Source organism: Nicotiana tabacum, chromosome 24, assembly GCF_000715075.1.
Source record: "Nicotiana tabacum cultivar K326 chromosome 24, ASM71507v2, whole genome shotgun sequence".
Lineage (NCBI taxonomy): Eukaryota > Viridiplantae > Streptophyta > Magnoliopsida > Solanales > Solanaceae > Nicotiana > Nicotiana tabacum.
In genome coordinates, this window is record NC_134103.1 from 30,401,777 (window position 1) to 30,421,829 (window position 20,053).

The following is a 20,053-nucleotide window of genomic DNA, read 5'->3' on the forward strand; positions in this document are numbered from 1 at the left end:
CGGGGGATTGACATAAATACTCCCTAAATGAGTTATTCTAGGGTTGGACATGATTTTGAAGAAGAAATAGGCTGCCAAGCACTGTGGAGCAAGAATCAAACGCGTTTTCCCTTCCTTTATCTCTTTACTTTGTAGTTTTATGTCTTTAAACATTATGTTGATTGTTGTTGTATTTATGAGTAGCTAAACTCTCTTATCTAAGGTTTGATGGAACCTATTGGAGGATGATTCTTTACTGCGTTTAATATAGATCTGTCTTTGATTTTTCTGTACTTGTTCAACTATATTTTCATTGTTGTTAATTGAAGAGCTCTCAATTAACTGTGCCTATTTATTGTGTATATTGATCGAGAGAGAGTGCACATTTAGGTAGTTTTTGAACAACATCACTCCTAACGTAGTTGATAGATCGATATAGAGGGTTTAAAGGCAGGATTAGAGATAACGAAACCTTGGTGCGATCGTCGTGAGCGGTAAATTAGTGCCAGCTAGCGTAGTTCGAGAGAATACGTCTAGTAAATTGTAGTAGTTACTCGAAAGAGAGCTACGACACTCAAGGTGCTCACGATTGGTAGAAACTATTTAAGCGAATTTATAGGAAACGTAGCGGGGAAGATTCCGACAATAGGGGAATCATAACCTTAGACTTTTTCAAATCTTGTCTACAATATTTGCCTTGTTAGTTATAAATTACTGCATTTTTAATTACTTTGATCTTAGTTAGTAAACTCTCAAATTGTTATATAATATTTCTGAAAGTTGATTACTTGAATTCGTGCAAAACTATTAGTTATAATTCACACGTTATTTCCCTGTGGGATTCGATTCCGGACTTGTAAACCAAATTATATTTGCAACGACCGCTTAGTCCTTTTTATAAGACATAATTGGGCGTGATCAAATTTTGGCGCCGTTGCCGGGGAGGCAACAACTAATTACAGCTATAAGAATTTGTAAGATTCTTAGTTTAGTCAATTTTATCCATTTTTATTCATTACATTGAAATTCTAACGTTTGTGGTCTTGTGTGTTATAGGTCTATGCCTAGAAGCTCTTCAAGAACTGGTGAATTGTTTGAAGCATTACCGGATCCTGAGAAAACTTTCAAGGCATTAAATCGTGCAAACAAGAAAGACAAACAACATCATCACCCAAGAGAACAAATTGAACCAAACATGGGTGACGCTTTGGATAATCAAAACAATCGAAACAATGTGAATGACCCGAACAATCAGGGTGTGGCACCTCTTGTGCCAGAAGCAACTTTGTATGATTGGGCACAACCCACTGCTGAAAATTTGGCAACTATAATTGTAGTCCCTCAGATACAAGCGGAGTCATTTCAAATCACAAACAACATACTACATTTGCTGCAAAACAAGGGACTGTTCTCCAGGTCTTACATTGAAGATCCACAACAGCATCTGAAAAATTTTCTGTCAATTTGTGTCACGCAAAGGCAAACGAATGTGACACCGGAAGCAATAAGACTGTTGTTGTTTCCATTCTCAGTGACAGGGGAAGCCCAGACTTAGCTTAATTCGCTCCCCATAAATTCCATTACCACTTGGGAGGAATTAGTCAAACAGTTTTTGAACAAGTTTTACCCACCAAATATGACCGCCAAGCAAGTTGATGAAATATTGAGCTTCAGGCAGAAACCAGCTGAAACATTACAAGAAACGTGGGAGAGATTCAAAGGTATGCTGGTTAAGTATCCACATCATGGAATTCCAGATCAGATGTTGGGACAACGGTTTTACATGGGATTGGCGGATAATTTGAAGGCCAATGTTGATGCTTCAGCAGGTGGAGCATTTTGAGCAAGTCATTTAGAGAATGTAAAGTCCTACTAGATAAAATGGCTCAAAACTCAGGCTAGATGACAAGAGACACTACAATCACCCCTATAGTTCACTCAGTAGCATTGGACCCAAACAATTCCATAGCCGAGAATATGGCTACTCTGATGACACAAATGAGTATCCTCACCAAGAAGATTGATGAATCAGTCCAGAAGCAGGTATACATAGTTGACACGACTAATGAGGGATTATGTACACCATGCATTAACCAACCATACGTGTGTTCATGGAGTGGTAAAAGTGACAACCAGAACTATCAAGAGAACATGAACTATGTGGGCAACTATGGAGGCCAGAGGCAAGGTGGTCAGAATTTGGGGTAGCAAAATCAGCAATATAGACCAGCACATCAACAATACAATAACACCAACAATCCCGGAGCTATGCGAACACATGGTCAAGTAGTACCTTACCAAAGGCAACAGGGGCACAGTCAGCATAATCAACAACTAGCTTATCAACAACCTCAGCAACAACAGCTAGTGAAGCAAGATGATGGGTTGTCTGAAATTAAAGGAATGTTGCAGCAACTGATTGGGTCTAATGGAAAAATGCAAGAGAAGGTGGAAGCACATGAGTCAGCGATAAAAGGTATTGAGATTCAATTAGGCCAAATATCTATGGCTCTGAATAATCGCCCCCAAGGGACTTTACCTGCAGACACAAATGTCAATCCGTAGGAGCAAGGCCCGAATCAGCTTATGGTGGTGATCCTAAGAAATGGTAGAGATCTTGATTTAGAGCAAGAAATTGCTCGTGAGAGCCGGTCATTTGAAACACTTGTGACAGTGCCAATTGAGTTAGATGAGTCAACTGAGCTAACAAAAGTAAGAGTGCAACCAACCCATAAGGAAATAAACAAGGAAAAAGAGGATGCGGAGGAGACTGAGAAAGTGCAGGAGAAGGCATTAGAAAAAGTGCCTGAGCAGGATCTAACTCAAGCTACAGCAAAGAAGCAACCTCTGGCACCCTTCCCACAGAGGTTGGCCAAATATCAGAAGGATGAACAGTAAAAAAAATTCATGGAAATGCTGAAGTAAATTAAGGTAAACATTCCTCTAATTGATGTTGTGAGGGAGATGTCCGGTTATGCAAAAATGATGAAGGACTTGATGTCTCGTAAGTTCGACTTCCAAGACTTGGAAACTGTCACGTTGACAAAAACTTGTAGTGTTGTTATGTCAAGACCTATAGCTGAGAAGTTATCTGACCTTGGAAGCTTCACAATTCCATGCACCATAGGTAGCTATGCATTTGCCAAAGCATTGTGTGATTTGGGAGCAAGTATAAATCTGATGCCATTGTCTATCTATAAAAAGTTAGGCATTGGAAGAGCACGGCCCACATCCATGTTACTGCAGCTAGCTGACCGGACGATGAAAAGACCATCAGGTATACTTGACGATGTACTTGTGAAAGTTGGAAATTTCGTGTTTCCAACAGATTTTGTCATTTTGGACTGCAAGGTAGATGAGGAGATTTCCATAATTTTAGGAAGGCCGTTCTTAGCCATAGGGGAGAGCTCTGATTGATTGTGAAATGGGGGAGCTGAAAATGAGGCTGAATAATGAAGAAATAATATTTAATGTGCAAAGGTCTATGCGGCGACCCAGTGAATTTGCAAATTGCTCTTTGTTAGACACGGTGGATGTAATCATAGAGGAAGAAGATGAGGCACTTAATGCAAAAGACCCTCTAACAGCTTCCTTATGAACTTAGAAGAAGTAAATGGTGAGGACTTGCGGAATGGATGTTGGATCTTCAAGGGCAAGGGTACTGGAAAAGAGAGCTCGAGTTCGTGCCTTTACACTCAGAAGAAAGAAAGATCCCTCCATCCAAGCCATCGATCGAAACACCACCACAATTGGAGCTGAAACCGCTACCATCTCACCTCAGGTATACTTTCTTGGGACCTAATTCGACTTTACCTGTTATTATCTCATCTGGTTTGTTAGATGTGCATGTAGAACAACTTTTTCAGGTGTTGAAAGAGTGCAAGAATGCAATTGGTTGGACCATTGCAAACATTAAGGGTATCAGCCCGGCCTTCTGCATGCATAAAATTCTACTGGAAGATGGGCACAAACCTTCCAGAAAACATCAAAGAAGGTTGCACCCTAACATGAAGGAAGTTGTAAAGAAGGAAGTTATCAAGTGGTTAGATGCAGTAATTATTTTTTCCATCTCAGATAGCAACTGGGTTAGCCCAGTTCAGTGTGTGCCAAAGAAAGGTGGGATGACTATTATGAAAAATTAGAACAATGAATTAATCTCAACAAGAATAGTCACGGGATGTCGAATTTGCATGGACTATAGATCGAACAAGGCCACCCGAAAAGATCATTTTCCCTTGCCGTTCATTGATCAGATGCTAGCTAGTTTGGCAGAGAGGTCCCATTTTTGCTTCTTGGATAGATACTTGGGGTACAACCAGATATCTATTGCCCCGGAGGATATAGAGAAACCGTCATTCACCTGTCCATATGGCATTTACGCTTTTCGGAGAATGCTGTTTGGCCTATGCAATGCACCTACTATATTCCAAAGGTGCATGATGGCCATCTTCATAGATATGGTAGAGGATATAATGGAGGTTTTCATGGATGATTTCTCAGTGGTTGGAAATTCTTTTGATGATTGCCTTAGAAATCTGAAAAGAGTGTTGCGGAGATGTATGGAGACTAATCTGGTGCTGAACTGGGAAAAATACCATTTTATGGTACATGAAGGTATAGTCTTAGGACACCGGGTGTCAAGTAAGAGTATTGAGGTGGACCGTGCTAAGATTGATGTAATAGAGAAGCTGCCACCACCCACTACCGTCAAGGCAATAAGAAGTTTCCTTGGACACGCCGGTTTTTACAGGCGGTTCATAAAAGATTTTTTCAAGATTGCTAACCCTTTGTGTAAATTGCTTGAAAAAATCACCCTTTTGTATTTTTCTGATGACTGCAGGGTAGATTTCGAAGGATTAAAAAAGAGGCTAGTGTATGCACCTATCATAGTTGCACCCGACTGGGAGCAACCATTTGAGCTGATGTGTGATGCAAGTGACCATGCCGTGGGAGTAGTACTTGGATAGAGAAAAGATAAAATCATGCATCCAATCTACTATGCAAGTAGAACATTGAATGGCTCTCAACTGAATTACACAGTGACAGAAAAAGAGATGCTAGCAGTGGTGTTCGTATTTGACAAATTCCGGTCCTACTTCGAAGGTAATTGTTTATACTGACCATGCTGCTCTCAGGTACCTAATTGATAAAAAGGAAGCAAAGTCGCGCCTGATTCGATGGGTTCTACTGCTACAAGATTTTGACTTAGAAATTCATGATCGGAAAGGAACGAAAAACCAAGTTGCCGATCACTTGTCCAGGCTTAAAGGAGCTGAAACGAAGGTTGAGGTGGAAGATATCATGGAGACTTTCCCAGATGAACAACTGTTAGCCACGAGCCTTGAGGAAGCTCCATGGTATGCAGACATTGCAAACTACCTGGCAAGCGGTATTGTTCCCTATGAATTGTCTTCTGTGCAGAAGAAAAAGTTTTTTGTAATTGTCGCATATATTTCTGGGATGAACCATATTTGTTTCGAATTTTTATTGATAACATGATACGGAGATATATTCTCGAGATAGATCAAGCTTCTATTTTGCAGGCATGTCATGCTTTGCCTTATGGAGGTCATTTCGGAGGAGTAAGTACAACTGCTAAAGTTTTGGATTCGGGCTTCTATTGGCCGACATTGTTTAAAGATGCACATTTTTGGGTAAAAAGCTGTGATGAGTGTCAAAGGACAAGGAATATTTCCCGTCGACATAAGATGCCCATGAACCCAATCTAAGAAGTAAAAGTATTTGATGTGTGGGGAATCAACTTTATGGGACCATTTGTCAACTCATACAACAACAAGTATATACTCGTAATAGTGGACTATGTCTCGAAATGGGTAGAAGCTGTAGTACTCCCAACAAATGATGCAAAGGGAGTTATTGATTTTCTAAGAAAGAATATCTCCACCCGATTTGGAACTCCAAGGGCGATCATCAGTGATGGAGGAACTCACTTCTGTAATCGAGCCTTCGCAAAGTTGCTGGAAAAATATGGCGTGCGCCATAAGGTTGCCACTCCGTATCACCTACAAACAAGTGGACAAGTTGAGGTGTCAAATAGAGAAATCAAGAGTGTTTTAACCAAAACTGTAAATGCGACTCGGACTGATTGGGCAAAAAAAATTGGATGATGCAGTATGAGCCTACCGCACTGTATTCAAAACTCCGATTGGTATGTCACCATACAGATTGGTGTTCGAAAAGGTGTGTCACTTACCGGTGGAGCTAGAGCAGAGCTTTCTGGGCATTAAAGCAATTAAATCTTGACATGGAGGCCGCTGGTACAAGTAGAGTCACAGAACTTCATGAACTCGACGAGTTCCGTTACCATGCTTTTGAAAGCACCAGGTTGTACAAGGAAAGGATGAAGATCATACACGACAAGCATATTCAAGAGAGGATTTTCAAACCCGGAGATGTCGTGTTGTTGTATAATTCAAGATTGAAACTATTTCCGGGCAAGCTGGAATCTAGATGGTCGGGACCATTTATAGTGGTGCAAGTACTCTCAAGTGGAGCTGTAGAAATTGAATCTGAGGATGGAACGAACAGGTTTAGAGTTAATGGGCAAAGGTTGAAACATTACCTTGGTATGGATGAGGAAAAAGTTGTATCGGTGATTTATTTGAAGGTGCCTCAATTGTTGAGTGAACCTTAACTTTGATCTCATGCGTCGTGCCGCGATGTTAAATCAGGCGCTCGTTGGGAGACAACCCAATTCTTAATTTATTTTAGCTTAACTATAAATTTTCGTTTGTTTTATGCACTAACAGGTAATGGAGCATGATGGAAATTATGGCGCTTGGAGTTGTTCACGAAACGAAATAAAAATTACATGCATACGCTCCAAACAACGTTGCGTACCTCGCGACATCCAGTTCAATGCACAGCGCACCTGGAAGCAAACCTTGCGTCGCAAACATTTCACCTTGCAGTACAACTTGCATCGCCTGTTGTCCAGCGTGCTTTCCATCTTACGTTGCCCAGTCTTCAGCGCTCTATAGAGCTCGCCCAACGAGGGTTATAGTGAGACCAATCTCGCGGCAGCCTCGCGTCGCAAGGGAAATAGCAAGGAAATCCTGGCCTTATGCCTCGCGTCTCCTTTTTCACAGCTCGCTAAGGAGCCCGCGTCGCCAGGTAAGTTTCTCGATGTGATCTCGAGTCTCCAGGTAAGTTTCTCGCTATGATATCGCGTCGGCGGGTTCTCAGCATGCATTAGAGATAACCTCACATGGTCCTTTGCTCGCGTCGCCAGCCATGGTTCTTGCTCGCTATTATATTCACTGGCCATTCCCCATTTTCGCTGTAAGAACTCAGCTTCAGATATCGCCATGAACCTCACACCCTACTATCCAATGCTCGCTTGGGAGCTTGCCCAACAAGATTAGACTCACGTTGTGCGGGTAATCGCAAGGTCCAGGTCGCGTTTGCTTCGCGTCGCTCGGGTTATCACGAGGTAAGTTTTCTTTGCTTTTCAAACTTACCTCGCATCAGACCTCGCCTAGCCAGAAAATCATCTCGTTAAGCCTCGCATTGCCTGGGTTGTAGAAAGTCCACCTCGCAGCACCCCTCGCATCGCCTGCCTCTAAGCTCGCAATGGAGCTCGCGTCGCCTGCTTCTAACCTCACTAAGGAGCAAGCCTCGCCAGGTAAGTGATGTTTTAATATTCTTGTAAGCTTAGTTTTCTAACTTCTTTAGATTAAAATACTACTTAGTTTTCTAACTTATTTAGATTAAAATACTACTTTGTTTACTAACTTCTTTAGATTAAAACACTACACTATTTTCTAACTTCTTTATATTAAAATACATACTTTGTTTTCTAACTTCTTTATAATAAAACACTACACAACTGAGGGAGTAGAGGATGAGGACTAGACAAGTGCAGATGTGTAACGACCCGACTTGTCGTTTTAAGAATTTACGTACGTTCAGTGACTTAAGGTCTCGAGCAGTTTCGCAATATGTATTATGACCCGCGAGCGTGGTCGAGTTTGATTTTCGAAAGATTCATAAATTAAATTAAAAGAACAATTCTTATTTAGAAGCTTAAATGGAAAGAGTTGACCGGGGAGTTGTCTTTTGAGCAAACGACCCCGGAATAAAATTTTGATGGTGTCAATAGCTTCGTATGATGTTTCGAACTTAGGCGTATGCTCAGATTTGGATTTGGAAGTCCGTAAGATAATTCGACGCATTTTGGCAAAAGTTGGAAAATAGAAGATTTTGGAAAGTCCTACCGAAGGTTGCATTTTTGATAACGAAGTCGGATTTCAATTCCGGAAATTTGAATAGCTCCATTTCGTCATTTATGACTTGTGTGCAAAATTTGAAGTCATTCCGGATTGATTTGATATGTTTCGGCGCAAAAATATAGAAGTTGGAAGATTTAAAAACTCATAATTCGATTCGATGCGCGATTCGTAATTTTGGCGTTGTTTGACATGGTTTGAAGCCTCGACTAAGTTCGTATTATATTTTTGGACGTGTTGGTATATTTGGTTGAGGTTCCAAGGGCCTCGGGTGGATTTTGGAAGGTTAACCGATCAATTCGGACTTGAAGAAAAGCTGCTGGAATTTCTGGGCAGCTTGCTATTTTTTTTTCACAGAAGCATGAACAGTGCCCACATATGCGTGAACAGTACCCCGCAGGTGCGAAACTGGGCAGGAACATAAGGACCAAAAATCAGTCACTTTGTCATTTTCGATTGAGATTTTGGAGCTCGGTATTTAGGCGATTTTGGAGGAGTTCTTCACGACTTTGACTTGGATAAGTGTTCTATATCCTAAAGTGTTTATATTTCATGAATCCATGATTATATTCATCATTTAATTCGGATTTAAATGGAGGAAATCAAGAGTTTTGCAAAATTTTCCAAAAATAAAAATTTAAGATTTGGAGGTCGAGTTATTATTGGAATTCGATAAAATTGGTATGGTTGAACTCGTATCGGAATGTGTGTTTGTATTTCATAAAAATTATGTTGGGTTTCGAGAGGCGGGCCCCACGTTGACTTTTTGGAATAAATTTTTAAGTCGACGTATTATTATCCGGAATTATTTCTGATGAATTTTAATGAAGTTATACAATTAATTTGGATAGATTTGAGCGGTCCGGAGGTCAATTCAAGTAAGAAGGAGATTTTTAGAATATCGGCATAACTTCAAAAATGTAAGTGTCTTGCCTAACCTCGAGTGGGGGAATTACCCCTTAGGCATCGAGTCTTATGTGCCATTTGTGAAATTTGAAAAGCCGTGTACGCGAGGTGACGGGTACGTACCCGGGATTATATGTAAAAAATATATTGAATTAAAGTCTTAGGCATATTATGTAGTAAATTGGATAATTGTTGGCATATATTTAATCATCTAATTGCCATGCCTCGAATCACATTTATTGAACTTGTTTTTATACGACAATTCGATGTAATTATTACTTGTATATTTATGTGAATTCTGTGAGTTCGATGGTTTGATATTTCTTGAAATTTAGTTTCATTATGAATTTTTTCCTATGCAAATAATTAATTAAGCAAGCTTAAAAAAGAGTGTTAATATAATTATCTAAATTTGGATTAATGAAGGTTTTGCTTTATGCTGAATAATTTCTATCTCTGTTGATTGTTTTTGTGGTGTTATACATATTGCGTGGAGCCTTCGGCTATTTGTTATGAAATTAATTGATTTGGTTGTATCTTTGAAATTTGGTTGTGGCCATTGGGAAAATTGTGATATGAATTGATTTTATTATGTTGCCGTGATAATTTTCCGTATAAATTGTTATGTTATGTGAGTTTTTATTTTGAGAATATAAGGGTGGCATTCCAATGTTGATATTATGTGGGTATAAGGGTGACATTTCACTGTTGTTGTATTTGTTAGAATATTGTCTGGGCGGAGCGATAAGGGTGGATGGGCGGAGAGATAAGGGTGGCAATAGGAGCGATAAGGGTGGCTATTGATATTGTCAGGGCAGAGGGATAAGTGTGGCTATTATAGGAGTGATAAGGGCGGCTATATGAGAGATAAGGGTGGCTATTGTCAGGGATAATATGTGATGTTGTGGAGTGGTTACATTGGTGATTTTATGTGATATTGTGATATTTCTTGTGTTTATTTTTATACCTAGTGCAATTTGTTTTGTTATTGGTAAATTGATAATAGCCTGATTTATGTTGAAATTGGGAGTCTGTGGCCATTGCCAGGCGGATTATGATATGAAATGTGGGCACGAGGTGTCGTGAGAAAATAATGATGATATTGACACGTGAATTGTCCGTGCAGTTGCGATGTGAAATGAGGGCATCATGTGCCGGGAAAATATGATGATTTAATTATAGGCACAAAGTGACGTGGAAATATGAAAGTGGGCTGAGACCCGTATTTATAAAAAATATGGAAATGGGCTGAGACCCGTAGTTGTATAATTATGAAATGAAGTGTCACATGGTGACCTTTTTAATTTAAAGAATTATATTCAAAATATTTATTTGAAAGGATTTTTATTCAAAAATATTTATTTGAAAGAATTACATTCGAAAGGTATTTATTTGAAGAAAATATATTTGAGAGAGATTTATTTAAAAGAAGTTTATTTGAAAGATATTTATTTGAAGGAATTATATTTGAAAGAGATTTATTTGGAAGAATTATATGTGAAAGATATTTATTTGAAATACTTAATTTAATTGGGTGTACTTATATTCATAAATTGTTGAGTGTTATTAATGGTGTTCTTGTTCCCCTTATTGTTATTTATTTCCTATTATTTTGTATATCTTATTGCACATGCTATTAGACTAGTGAGTGTCTTGACTGTACCTCGTCTCTACTCTACTGAGGTTAGTCTTGATACTTACTGAGTACCGACCGTGGTGTACTCATACTACACTTCTGCACATTTTTGTGCAGAGCCAGGTATTGGAGATATCGGACTCGGACAGAATTAGAGTGGGATTGTAAGGATTCAATGTAGAGCTTCTTGGTCGTCGTAGTCCCTTGGAGTCATTTTATTTCATTGTACTGTTAATTTTTAATCAAACAGTATTGTATATTCGGTCCTCGTGATCATTCTATGTATTCAGTTAGAGTTCGTGACTCAGTACTATCAGTCTTGGGAGATTTTCATATTTGTTTTCGCTGTTCGTTTTGATTACCTATTTAATTCAAAAAAAGGCTTGAAATGTAATTGTAATCGGCTTACCTAGTCTTAAAGATTAGGTGCCATCACGACGCCTGAGGTGGAATTTTGGGTCGTGACAAGATGGAGACTTCGACGATGACTGGTTAGGGAGTTTTCCAACCACCTTACATATTTTTATATTTATGAATTTATATATGCATTAAGGACAATGCATGATCTAAGTGTGGGGTGGAAGGTATTCTCTGTCATTTGTACATATTGGATAAACTAATTAGTTTGTGTGTTTAATGTTTATTTTATTTTCGTATTTCCCCTTATTTAATAGGTAAAAAAATAAATAAATGAAATGACTGGACTTTTCCCGACAAAGGATCTCTTAGGCAGTTTTCTTGAGGGACTTAGGTCTTACAAATTTTATATATATATATATATATATATATATATATATATATATATATAGGTCTTTTTATTATTGTAGATAGTAATAATCCCTCGTGATTTTTCTTTGTGCATCAGTTCTTTTCCACGGGATGTATTTGAACCCGGTAGTAGTTTTTGTTTTGTCTTTAGATTAGAATAGAATTTAGGGAATAAAAAAAATGATAAGAAATGCTAGGCGCCTTTGACTAGTTTGATAGTAGCATATTTAGGCTCTAGCATGTATATTACATTATCTATGGTTTGAAGTTGATTATGATGCCTTGTTGAGTTAGATAGCATGTTTATTAACGCCTATATCTCGCTTTATTGGCTTGTGTCACTTTGTGCTTAATGCTTAATATTTTGTGGCTCAGTGAATATTTATAATTGTTTGAGAATTGGAATGGAACCGTCCTTAGTGAGTCATGTGCCATGTGTGGTGAGAAATTATTTAGTCTGTGTCATTGCATTAGAGTCTAGAACATGCCCAACATGTGAGTTGAAGCGAAATTTTAGATTTTGCTTGGTTTGAAAAATGATATTAGGCTTTCTTTGATTTGTTTGAGCTTAATGCTTACCACAATAAAAATTAAGAAAAATGATACTATATAACCGTTGTAAAAATAATAACCGAAAAATGTATAAAATTTGTATATTTTTTGTATATATATACAGTCTGTATGTTATATACAAAAATTATATAAATATTATACACTTTTTCGTCTACCAGATATAAATAGTTTTTGGCGCGGGCTAAAAGTGATAATACCCCTAAAAATTATCCCTAATCAACCCTTTTGAGACTATAAACTTTTATTTGGCAACCACATAACAAGCTTATACCCCTTTGTTCTTAATTATCATTGTTTTGATCCTTTTACCTCTTAAAGTACTTAAATTGTAAAATGAGCGATAAAAGAAGTAAGAATGAAACTTGGGTGGCTTTTGAGTGGAACCAATGAAAGAAATAAATTTGCACTTATATTGTAAGGAATACACCACTACAAGGAAGGATAGAAAAAAAAAGTATTGTTGAAAAGAAAAAAATATGTAGCAAGGGAAAATAAGCATATCCTGTCCTTGCTAGTGTGTATGAATTATTGTGGTGCTTAAAGAAAGAGAAAATATTTTTGGGGGTGATAATGTTTGTGAAATTGAAGTTGATTGAAGAATTTGCACTTAAAGTTTATTATCTGATGTGTTAAAGTGCTTGGGAAGGTTAGTCACTATTCCTAAATTTATCCTACCTGTCCTTAAGCCAACATTACAACCATAAAAATTCCTAATTGATTTTAGATCGAGCAAGCCTACATTAGTAGATGTTTACATAATGGGCAAGCCTATGGTACTTTGTGCATGCATGTGACTTTTTTGTGAGAGTGAGGTATTTCTTTGATATATGAGAATCCTTAAAATATGTTTGAACATTTGATTCGAATGTGTGGATTCAATTTACTCTATTGTTCTTGTTGTGAGGGCACATGATTTTGCAAGGGATAAGTGATGTTATTAGATTTCTCTATGATGTTAAATGTTCAAGCCATGAATGCATTGTGATATTGAGTCAGTTTGTGAGGTTAGGATTGCTAGAAATATGCTGTCCTTTTGTTGAATCAAGATTTGAAGTATGGCATAAAGTTAAGGGAAATGTGTGTCGAAGGCATATGCTAAAAGCTTAATTGTTGCTATCAACTATAGTCATAGGTATGGTGTACTTTGGATGTGCTAAAGAAAATAAAAGTACTCTAGGAATTAGTGGTTGACTCGAGGACGAGCAATGTTTAAGTGTGGGGTGGTGCTGTGATGCCAAAATGCTATACTTTTAGCACATTACTCGCCTTATATTTTATTGGTCTAATGAGTTATTGTGCGCTATTTGAGCTAAATTGTATGATTTTATGTGTAGGAATATCGGAAGGAATCATCAAATAAAAATTGCACAAAAAGAGGACAAAAATACAAGAAAAGAGCACAAAAGCATCAAGTATCTAAACTGTGCTATAGACCAGGCTTAGCAAGGTTTAGACCGCGTTGCAGAGCTCGCCTAGCAAGGTTTATACCGCGCTACAGAGCTCACCCAGCAAGGTTTAGACCGTGCTACAGAGCTCGCCCAATGAGGTTTAGACCGCGCTATAGACCAGGCTTCGCGATATCTATAGCACGGTAATTAAAAGTCACGGGTTAAAAGACCCAAACCTAAAATTGGACCAGGGGATTGACATAAATACTCCCAAATGAGTTATTCTAGGGTTGGACATGATTTTGGAGAAGAAATAGGCTGCCAAGCACTGTGGAGCAAGAATCAAACGAGTTTTCCCTTCCTTTATCTCTTTACTTTGTAGTTTCATGTCTTTAAACATTATGTTGATTCTTGTTGTATTTATGAGTAGCTAAACTCTCTTATTTAAGGTTTGATGGAACCTATTGGAGGATAATTCTTTACTGCGTTTAATATAGATTTGTCTTTAATTTTTCTCTACTTGTTCAACTATATTTTCATTATTGTTAGTTGAAGAGGTCTCAATTAACTGTGCCTATTTATTGTGTATATTGCTCGAGAGAGAGTGCACATTTAGGTAGTTGTTGAATAACATCACTTCTAACGTAGTTGAGAGATCGATACAGAGGGTTTAAAGGCGGGATTAGAGATAACGAAGCCTTGGTGCGATCGTCGTGAGCGGTAAATTAGTATCAGCTAGAGTAGTTCGAGAGAATGCGTCTAGTAACTTGTAGTAGTTACTCGAGAGAGAGCTACGACACTCAAAGTGCTCACGATCGGTAGAAAATATTTAAGTGAATTTATAGGAAACGTAGGGGGAAGATTCCGACAATAGGGGAAATCCTAGCCTCTTTTTCAAATTTTGTCTACAATATTTGCTTTGTTAGTTATAAATTACTGTATTTTTAATTACTTTGATCTTAGTTAGTAAGTTCTCAAATTGTTATATAATATTTCTGAAAGTTGATTATTTGAATTCGTGCAAAACTATTAGTTGTAATTCACACGTTATTTTTCTATGGGATTCGACTCCGGACATGTAAATCGGATTATATTTGCAATGACCGGTTAGTCCTTATTATAAGGCATAATTGTGCATGATCGCTAAAAAAAAAATTCAATTCAATACTAGAAATGACGATAGTGTTGGATAATTATTTTAGTTTTACACTGGTTTATAATGAAAATGCATAACTTAGTTTATCTTTTTTTTTTAGTGCTTAGTTATGTAATTAATATTAGTACTTATTAGCTATACATATTTTAGCATGACCTATATAGTATTTTTAGATTATGTTAATTTTTATTATGGCTTATTAATTAGCCATATTTATTTTATGTAATTTTATTATTTTATCTTTGTTATTGAATATTTTAGTATAATACTATGACTTATCTCATATTATTGTATTAGTTTCTTGGAAAACACATTATATAGTTGTATTTTACTAGGACTTAAGAAATATTTGGAGCACAAGTTACATATTTTATACGATGAAGACTTTACCGAAAAAAAATCCGAAAATCCGAAAACCCCCGAAATACCCGAGAAAAACTGAGATTGAAAAACCCATCTTTGTTGGTTTGGTTTGGTTTATAAATTTAAAACCCGACACCATTGGTTTGGTTTGATAATTGAAAAATTCGAACCAACCCGACCTATATACACCCTAGTTGCAAGTCTCATGAATGAATTCTTCTTCGTACTTGCTTTGTATATATGGTGATATCTACTTGTGGATAGAACAAAAAAAAGCTTTTTTGTTTTTGCTAAATTAAGGCAAAAATTCTGAACAAGAAGTGGGGTATGTATTATTATTTTTGTTTGCGATGTGAGGTAAAGCTAGCATAAACAAGTTGATGTGGCAACTTTCTATGACAGCAAATATATTACTCTCTTATCTTTTTTGCAAGTTTTTCAGTCATTATCTATGTGAAGCCAATAAAGAATTATAGTCAATTAAAATAATGAAGAGTCATAGCACGGACAGTGTTACCTAAAAAATGAAGAGTTGTAAAAGCAATGAAAAATTTGAATAAAAGAAAATAATGAAAAAATCATAACATGGAGTCATCTTGCAACACAAGTATAGTATAATATTTGCAGTTTCCATTGTGGCAATCACAGAATTGTGTCCTCCATTAAATGAGCATATACTGCTAGGCATGAGACAGACAGTTTGCAAGGCTTTCACACAAGTTTTGTAATTTGAAGCTGTCATTGTTAATACTATGGTTGCAAAATCTTGTAATAATTATGTAATATTGTAAATCTGAAAGACTAGTAATTCCTGCTTTGGCATTATACACTAATTTGAACATTACCAAATTCTTACGTATATTCAATGTTGAATTTTCTTGGTTTCTTTGCATGTTTATTTTTTTATATTTTGAATTTTCTTAGTAAAAATTCTGACTTTGCTACCGACAACAAGTAAGCTACAAGGTTACCTCGATCTATGCAAGGTTCAAATCTTGACAAGCCTTTTCCTCTTCATCCTTCCTCTTTCTCTTATTCAGAATCCTTCCTCCAAAAAGATTTAAAAATAGAATTATAGCACTCGTGCTCATTAAACTTCCAACTCTATTAAAAGACTACAATATTGTCAACATAATGTAGTACTCAATATTAGTGTAGCCTGTATTTCCACCATTCGATACCTAACGTGCACGCAAAATTTGATTCACTAACTCCCGAGTTCTTAATATTTAAAAGAACAAAAAGTCAAAAAAGATAATATTCCTCAAATTACAGTCTTTTTGACTAGCTACAACTAGAGTTGATCAATGCTGATATTTAAACAATTGTTGAACATCAACTCCTTCCCCGATTTTAAATACATAAAAGGTGGTGAAACGAGGATTCATATCGCCGACCCAACTTGCTTGGACTGAGACGTAAATGTTATTGTTGGTAGGTACGCGCACACAAATACATTACATTTCCAGAGTTAGAATACTGTTTTGAGTTGGGAAAACTCCATAAGCAAGGAAAGAAAAGGAGGGAATAAGCAGAACAAAGGGCATAAAAATAGAAGAAAATAGAAAACAGAAAAACAAGAAAACAAATGAGAAAGAAAGGGAAAGGGACACTGACTTTCACATGGAGGATTAGATTAAGAGGGCCACCATTTCATTTTATTTTATTTTATTTAGTGGTCCACCGAAGAAAATATATTGACCAATCTAATCTCTTCAACCTCAGGACAAACTATAAATAATATCACGAGAGTCCCATGTTTTTAGGTCGGAAGTAGTATTTTTCTTTATTATCATCTTGAGCACTTTTTACTCAATTTTGACCCTTGTATTGTTCCTAAAATCCTCAGTTTTATTGTTGGGAAAATGGGAGGCCTGCTTGGAAATTTTGTCATGTTATGCAACCACAGTTGCTCAATATTCATAATTTTTGAACAAAAACCTTGTGTAGTGCCTAAGTTCTGGTTAGCAGAAATACCCGATACTAGTGCTAGTGAGAATGTAACAAGCAAAGACGCAGTGGCGGAGCCAGAAATTTCTTCAAGGGGTGTCAGAGACGGGAACTATGCAATAGGTAGAGGGGTCGCCAACACCCGTAAAGTTCGGCAAAAATTCCATATATACATGTATATGTCTTTAGAAAATAGTGATATATTAATAGTGGACACTCTACATACAAAGTAGATTTTGGTTTAATCAAAAAGTGCACTCGCGACCTTTAAATCTTGGGTCCACCTCTGATAACATAACTATTGAAATAGTTGAGTTGCGTGCCCTACATACATCACTGCTATAAAAGAATATCAGAACTTATGTAAAGCAGTGGTCCAAATTGGAAACATGGGATGAGCAAGCAAAGCAAGTAATACCAAATGCAAACACCCAAACAAGAAGTGGCTAGCCTTACAAATATAAACCATCTTAGCTGTCATGAATAGCTTGAAATAGAATTCCACATCAATATAATGTTGACAATTACCAGAGAATTTGATGACTGAGTGAAAAAGAAAAATTCATACACCAATAATATAGCTACTTAAAATAAGATATGGAGCAACTTTGTAATGTGATAAACAGCACTTCAATACATACTCATTCACAACTGAAACATTTAAACATAGATTGACAAAATATGTATCCAGAAAGCACAAAGATCATGCATTCCTACAAAGTTGCTTGGTAATTTCAAACTATACAAAGTTATCGATAAATGACGAGGGGTAATTTCAAAGAGGAACTACCTTCAGTCTGAAGTACAAGCGCCATAGCTAAAATATTCAAAACTAGAAACATTTGTCTAATCATTTCATGCTTATAATCTAATCCTTATGATCATGATTTTGCTTGGTCAAGTTGATTGGAAATTCATCAAAGTGTTCCGAAAAGCAATGTTCTTTCACCATGCTCTTCAATGACTGGTACACTGTGTACATAGATGGTCTATCTTTCGGCCTTGAAACCACACAAGAACAAGCAATTTGAAGAATTCGCAAGATTTCATCGTCCTGACCTCTTCCAACAAAAGATTTGTCAATCACATCCCTACTTCGACCTGAGCTCGAGAGTTGATTAACCCAATCAACTAGGCTACCTTTAAATCCTTCGTCAGCATTACCCGCGCCAAGAGGTTTTCGTCCGGTCACCAACTCTAACATCACGACTCCAAAACTGTAAACATCCCCTTTCATCGACGCAACCAACGTGCTTGAATATTCAGGAGCCACATAACCAAACTCTCCTAAATCCCCATTGACGAATGAACTATCATTCGAGTCACTAGAACCAACGAGGCTCGCAAGCCCAAAATCCGTGATCCTAGCATCAAGATCATCGTCTACTAGAATCACATTTGAGCTAAGGTATTGGTGCAAATAGGGCGGTTGGCACCCGTGATGAAACCAAGCAAGTCCTCTAGCTGCACCAGCAGCAATCCTAAGCCTAGCTGGCCAACTAAGCTCACAATTACTACTCCTAACCCCAGTACTAAGATTACCATGCAAAAGTGAATACAAACTCCCATTTTGCATATGCTTATACACCAAAAGCCTTTCACTATCAACAACACAGAAACCCAATAAAGGCACTAAATTTGGATGCCTAAGCTGTCCTAATCGATTCATCTCGGACCTAAACTGTTTTTCAGTACTCACTTTACAACTACTCAACCTTTTAATAGCCAATGCAGATCCATCAGGCAACATAGCTCTATAAGAAATACCAGTCCTAGTTGAAATAACAATATTATCACTATCAAAAGAATTAGTAGCTGCTAATAAATCATTCAACTTAATCTTGTTAATAGGTTTTTGAAACAATGTCACCTGAACAAGCTTAAAAGCTCTCAACTTTTCAACCCAATCACTGCTATTATTACTGCCTTTACCATCAATAAGTTCTCTATTTTTCTTCTTACTAGGCTGAACCAAAAACCACCACCAAATCCCAAATCCAAGAATCAAAGATCCTGCAGCACCTACAATACCAGCAGCTATAATAATTACAAGATTCTTGTTACTCAAATTACTGCATTTAGATCCAAGTGGTTTCCCACAAAGCCCATTATTCCCTTCAAAATCATCCTTCAAGAACCGGTCTAAATCATCAGGAACCGGACCGGTAAGACCATTGTTTGACACACTGAACCGTTTCAGCCGGTCGAGCAGGCCAATCTCAAAAGGAATCGAACCAGTAAGCTTATTGTCATTTAGCAAAAGGGTGTTCAAGAATTTGCAGTTGATAAACTCAGGAGGTATAGAACCGGAGAAAGAGTTGCCTGAAAGGTCAAGATTAACAAGATAAGGCAACCAAGAACAGAGTTGAACCGGGAGTGAACCGGAGAGGGAGTTACCAGAGAGATCAAGGGATTGAAGAGAGGTACAATACTGAAGGGAAGGTGGGAGTGAACCGGAGAGAGACATAGAAGGGAGCTGAAGAGAAATGAGCCGGTTTTCTTTCTCATTCCAGCAAGAAACACCAACAAGTTTGCAAATTGAGGCAGCAACAGAAGTGTTTGAAAAAGACCAAGATGAGAGCTTATTGAGTGGGTCAGAAAGTGCAGATTTGATTCCTTCAAGACATTTGATATCATTTTCAATGGAGAAAGATGGGGTTGAAGTGAAAGTAAGGAGGAGAAGAGTGAAGAAGAAAATGGGACTGGTTGTTTCTGTTGTCATTGCTAAGTGTGGGGAGGAGTGAGGGAAAAGAAGGGGAGGAGCTAACTGCTAAGTGCTAAGACAAGAAGGAAAATGGTGTGGGGAAAAAGGCTGTCATTTGACTGAGGTTTGACATGACTAAAGACTGAGAATTCGGACCTTTGGTGTGAGAAAAAGACAGTGGAGTAAGAAGTATGTTAATTAATTGATTTAAAGATATACTACTATATGTTACTAATTAAATTTATATTATAATATTACTTAGTTAGTAAGAGATACACTCATACTTTTATTGTTTTAGTTCATTCCTAGCATGTAATAGGCATTTTTCATTAGATGACCTAAAGTAGATATTTGTTATAAAATAAAGATCGTAAAGTAAAG

At 37.2% G+C, this 20,053-nt stretch overlaps 3 protein-coding genes and 1 non-coding gene across 4 annotated transcripts; 2 read left to right on the forward strand and 2 right to left on the reverse strand.

Moving 5' to 3' along the window:
* Nucleotides 1-1,624: 1,624 nt before the first annotated feature.
* Nucleotides 1,625-1,731, reverse strand: LOC142178677 (small nucleolar RNA R71). Its single transcript, XR_012706944.1, has one exon. It is a non-coding gene; the product is annotated as a small nucleolar RNA R71 (small nucleolar RNA).
* Nucleotides 1,732-2,943: 1,212 nt separating this feature from the next.
* LOC107826098 (uncharacterized) lies at nt 2,944-3,396 on the forward strand. Its single transcript, XM_016653048.1, has one exon. It carries the CDS (start codon nt 2,944-2,946, stop codon nt 3,394-3,396), a length of 453 nt encoding a protein of 150 aa, XP_016508534.1.
* A 2,848-nt stretch (nt 3,397-6,244) lies between these two features.
* Nucleotides 6,245-6,634, forward strand: LOC142178085 (uncharacterized). Its single transcript, XM_075247413.1, has one exon. It carries the CDS (start codon nt 6,245-6,247, stop codon nt 6,632-6,634), a length of 390 nt encoding a protein of 129 aa, XP_075103514.1.
* An 11,005-nt stretch (nt 6,635-17,639) lies between these two features.
* Nucleotides 17,640-19,837, reverse strand: LOC107826099 (putative inactive receptor kinase At1g27190). Its single transcript, XM_016653049.2, has one exon. The coding sequence runs from the start codon at nt 19,688-19,690 to the stop codon at nt 17,837-17,839; it is 1,854 nt and encodes a 617-aa protein (XP_016508535.1). The 5' UTR covers nt 19,691-19,837; the 3' UTR covers nt 17,640-17,836.
* Nucleotides 19,838-20,053: the final 216 nt, after the last annotated feature.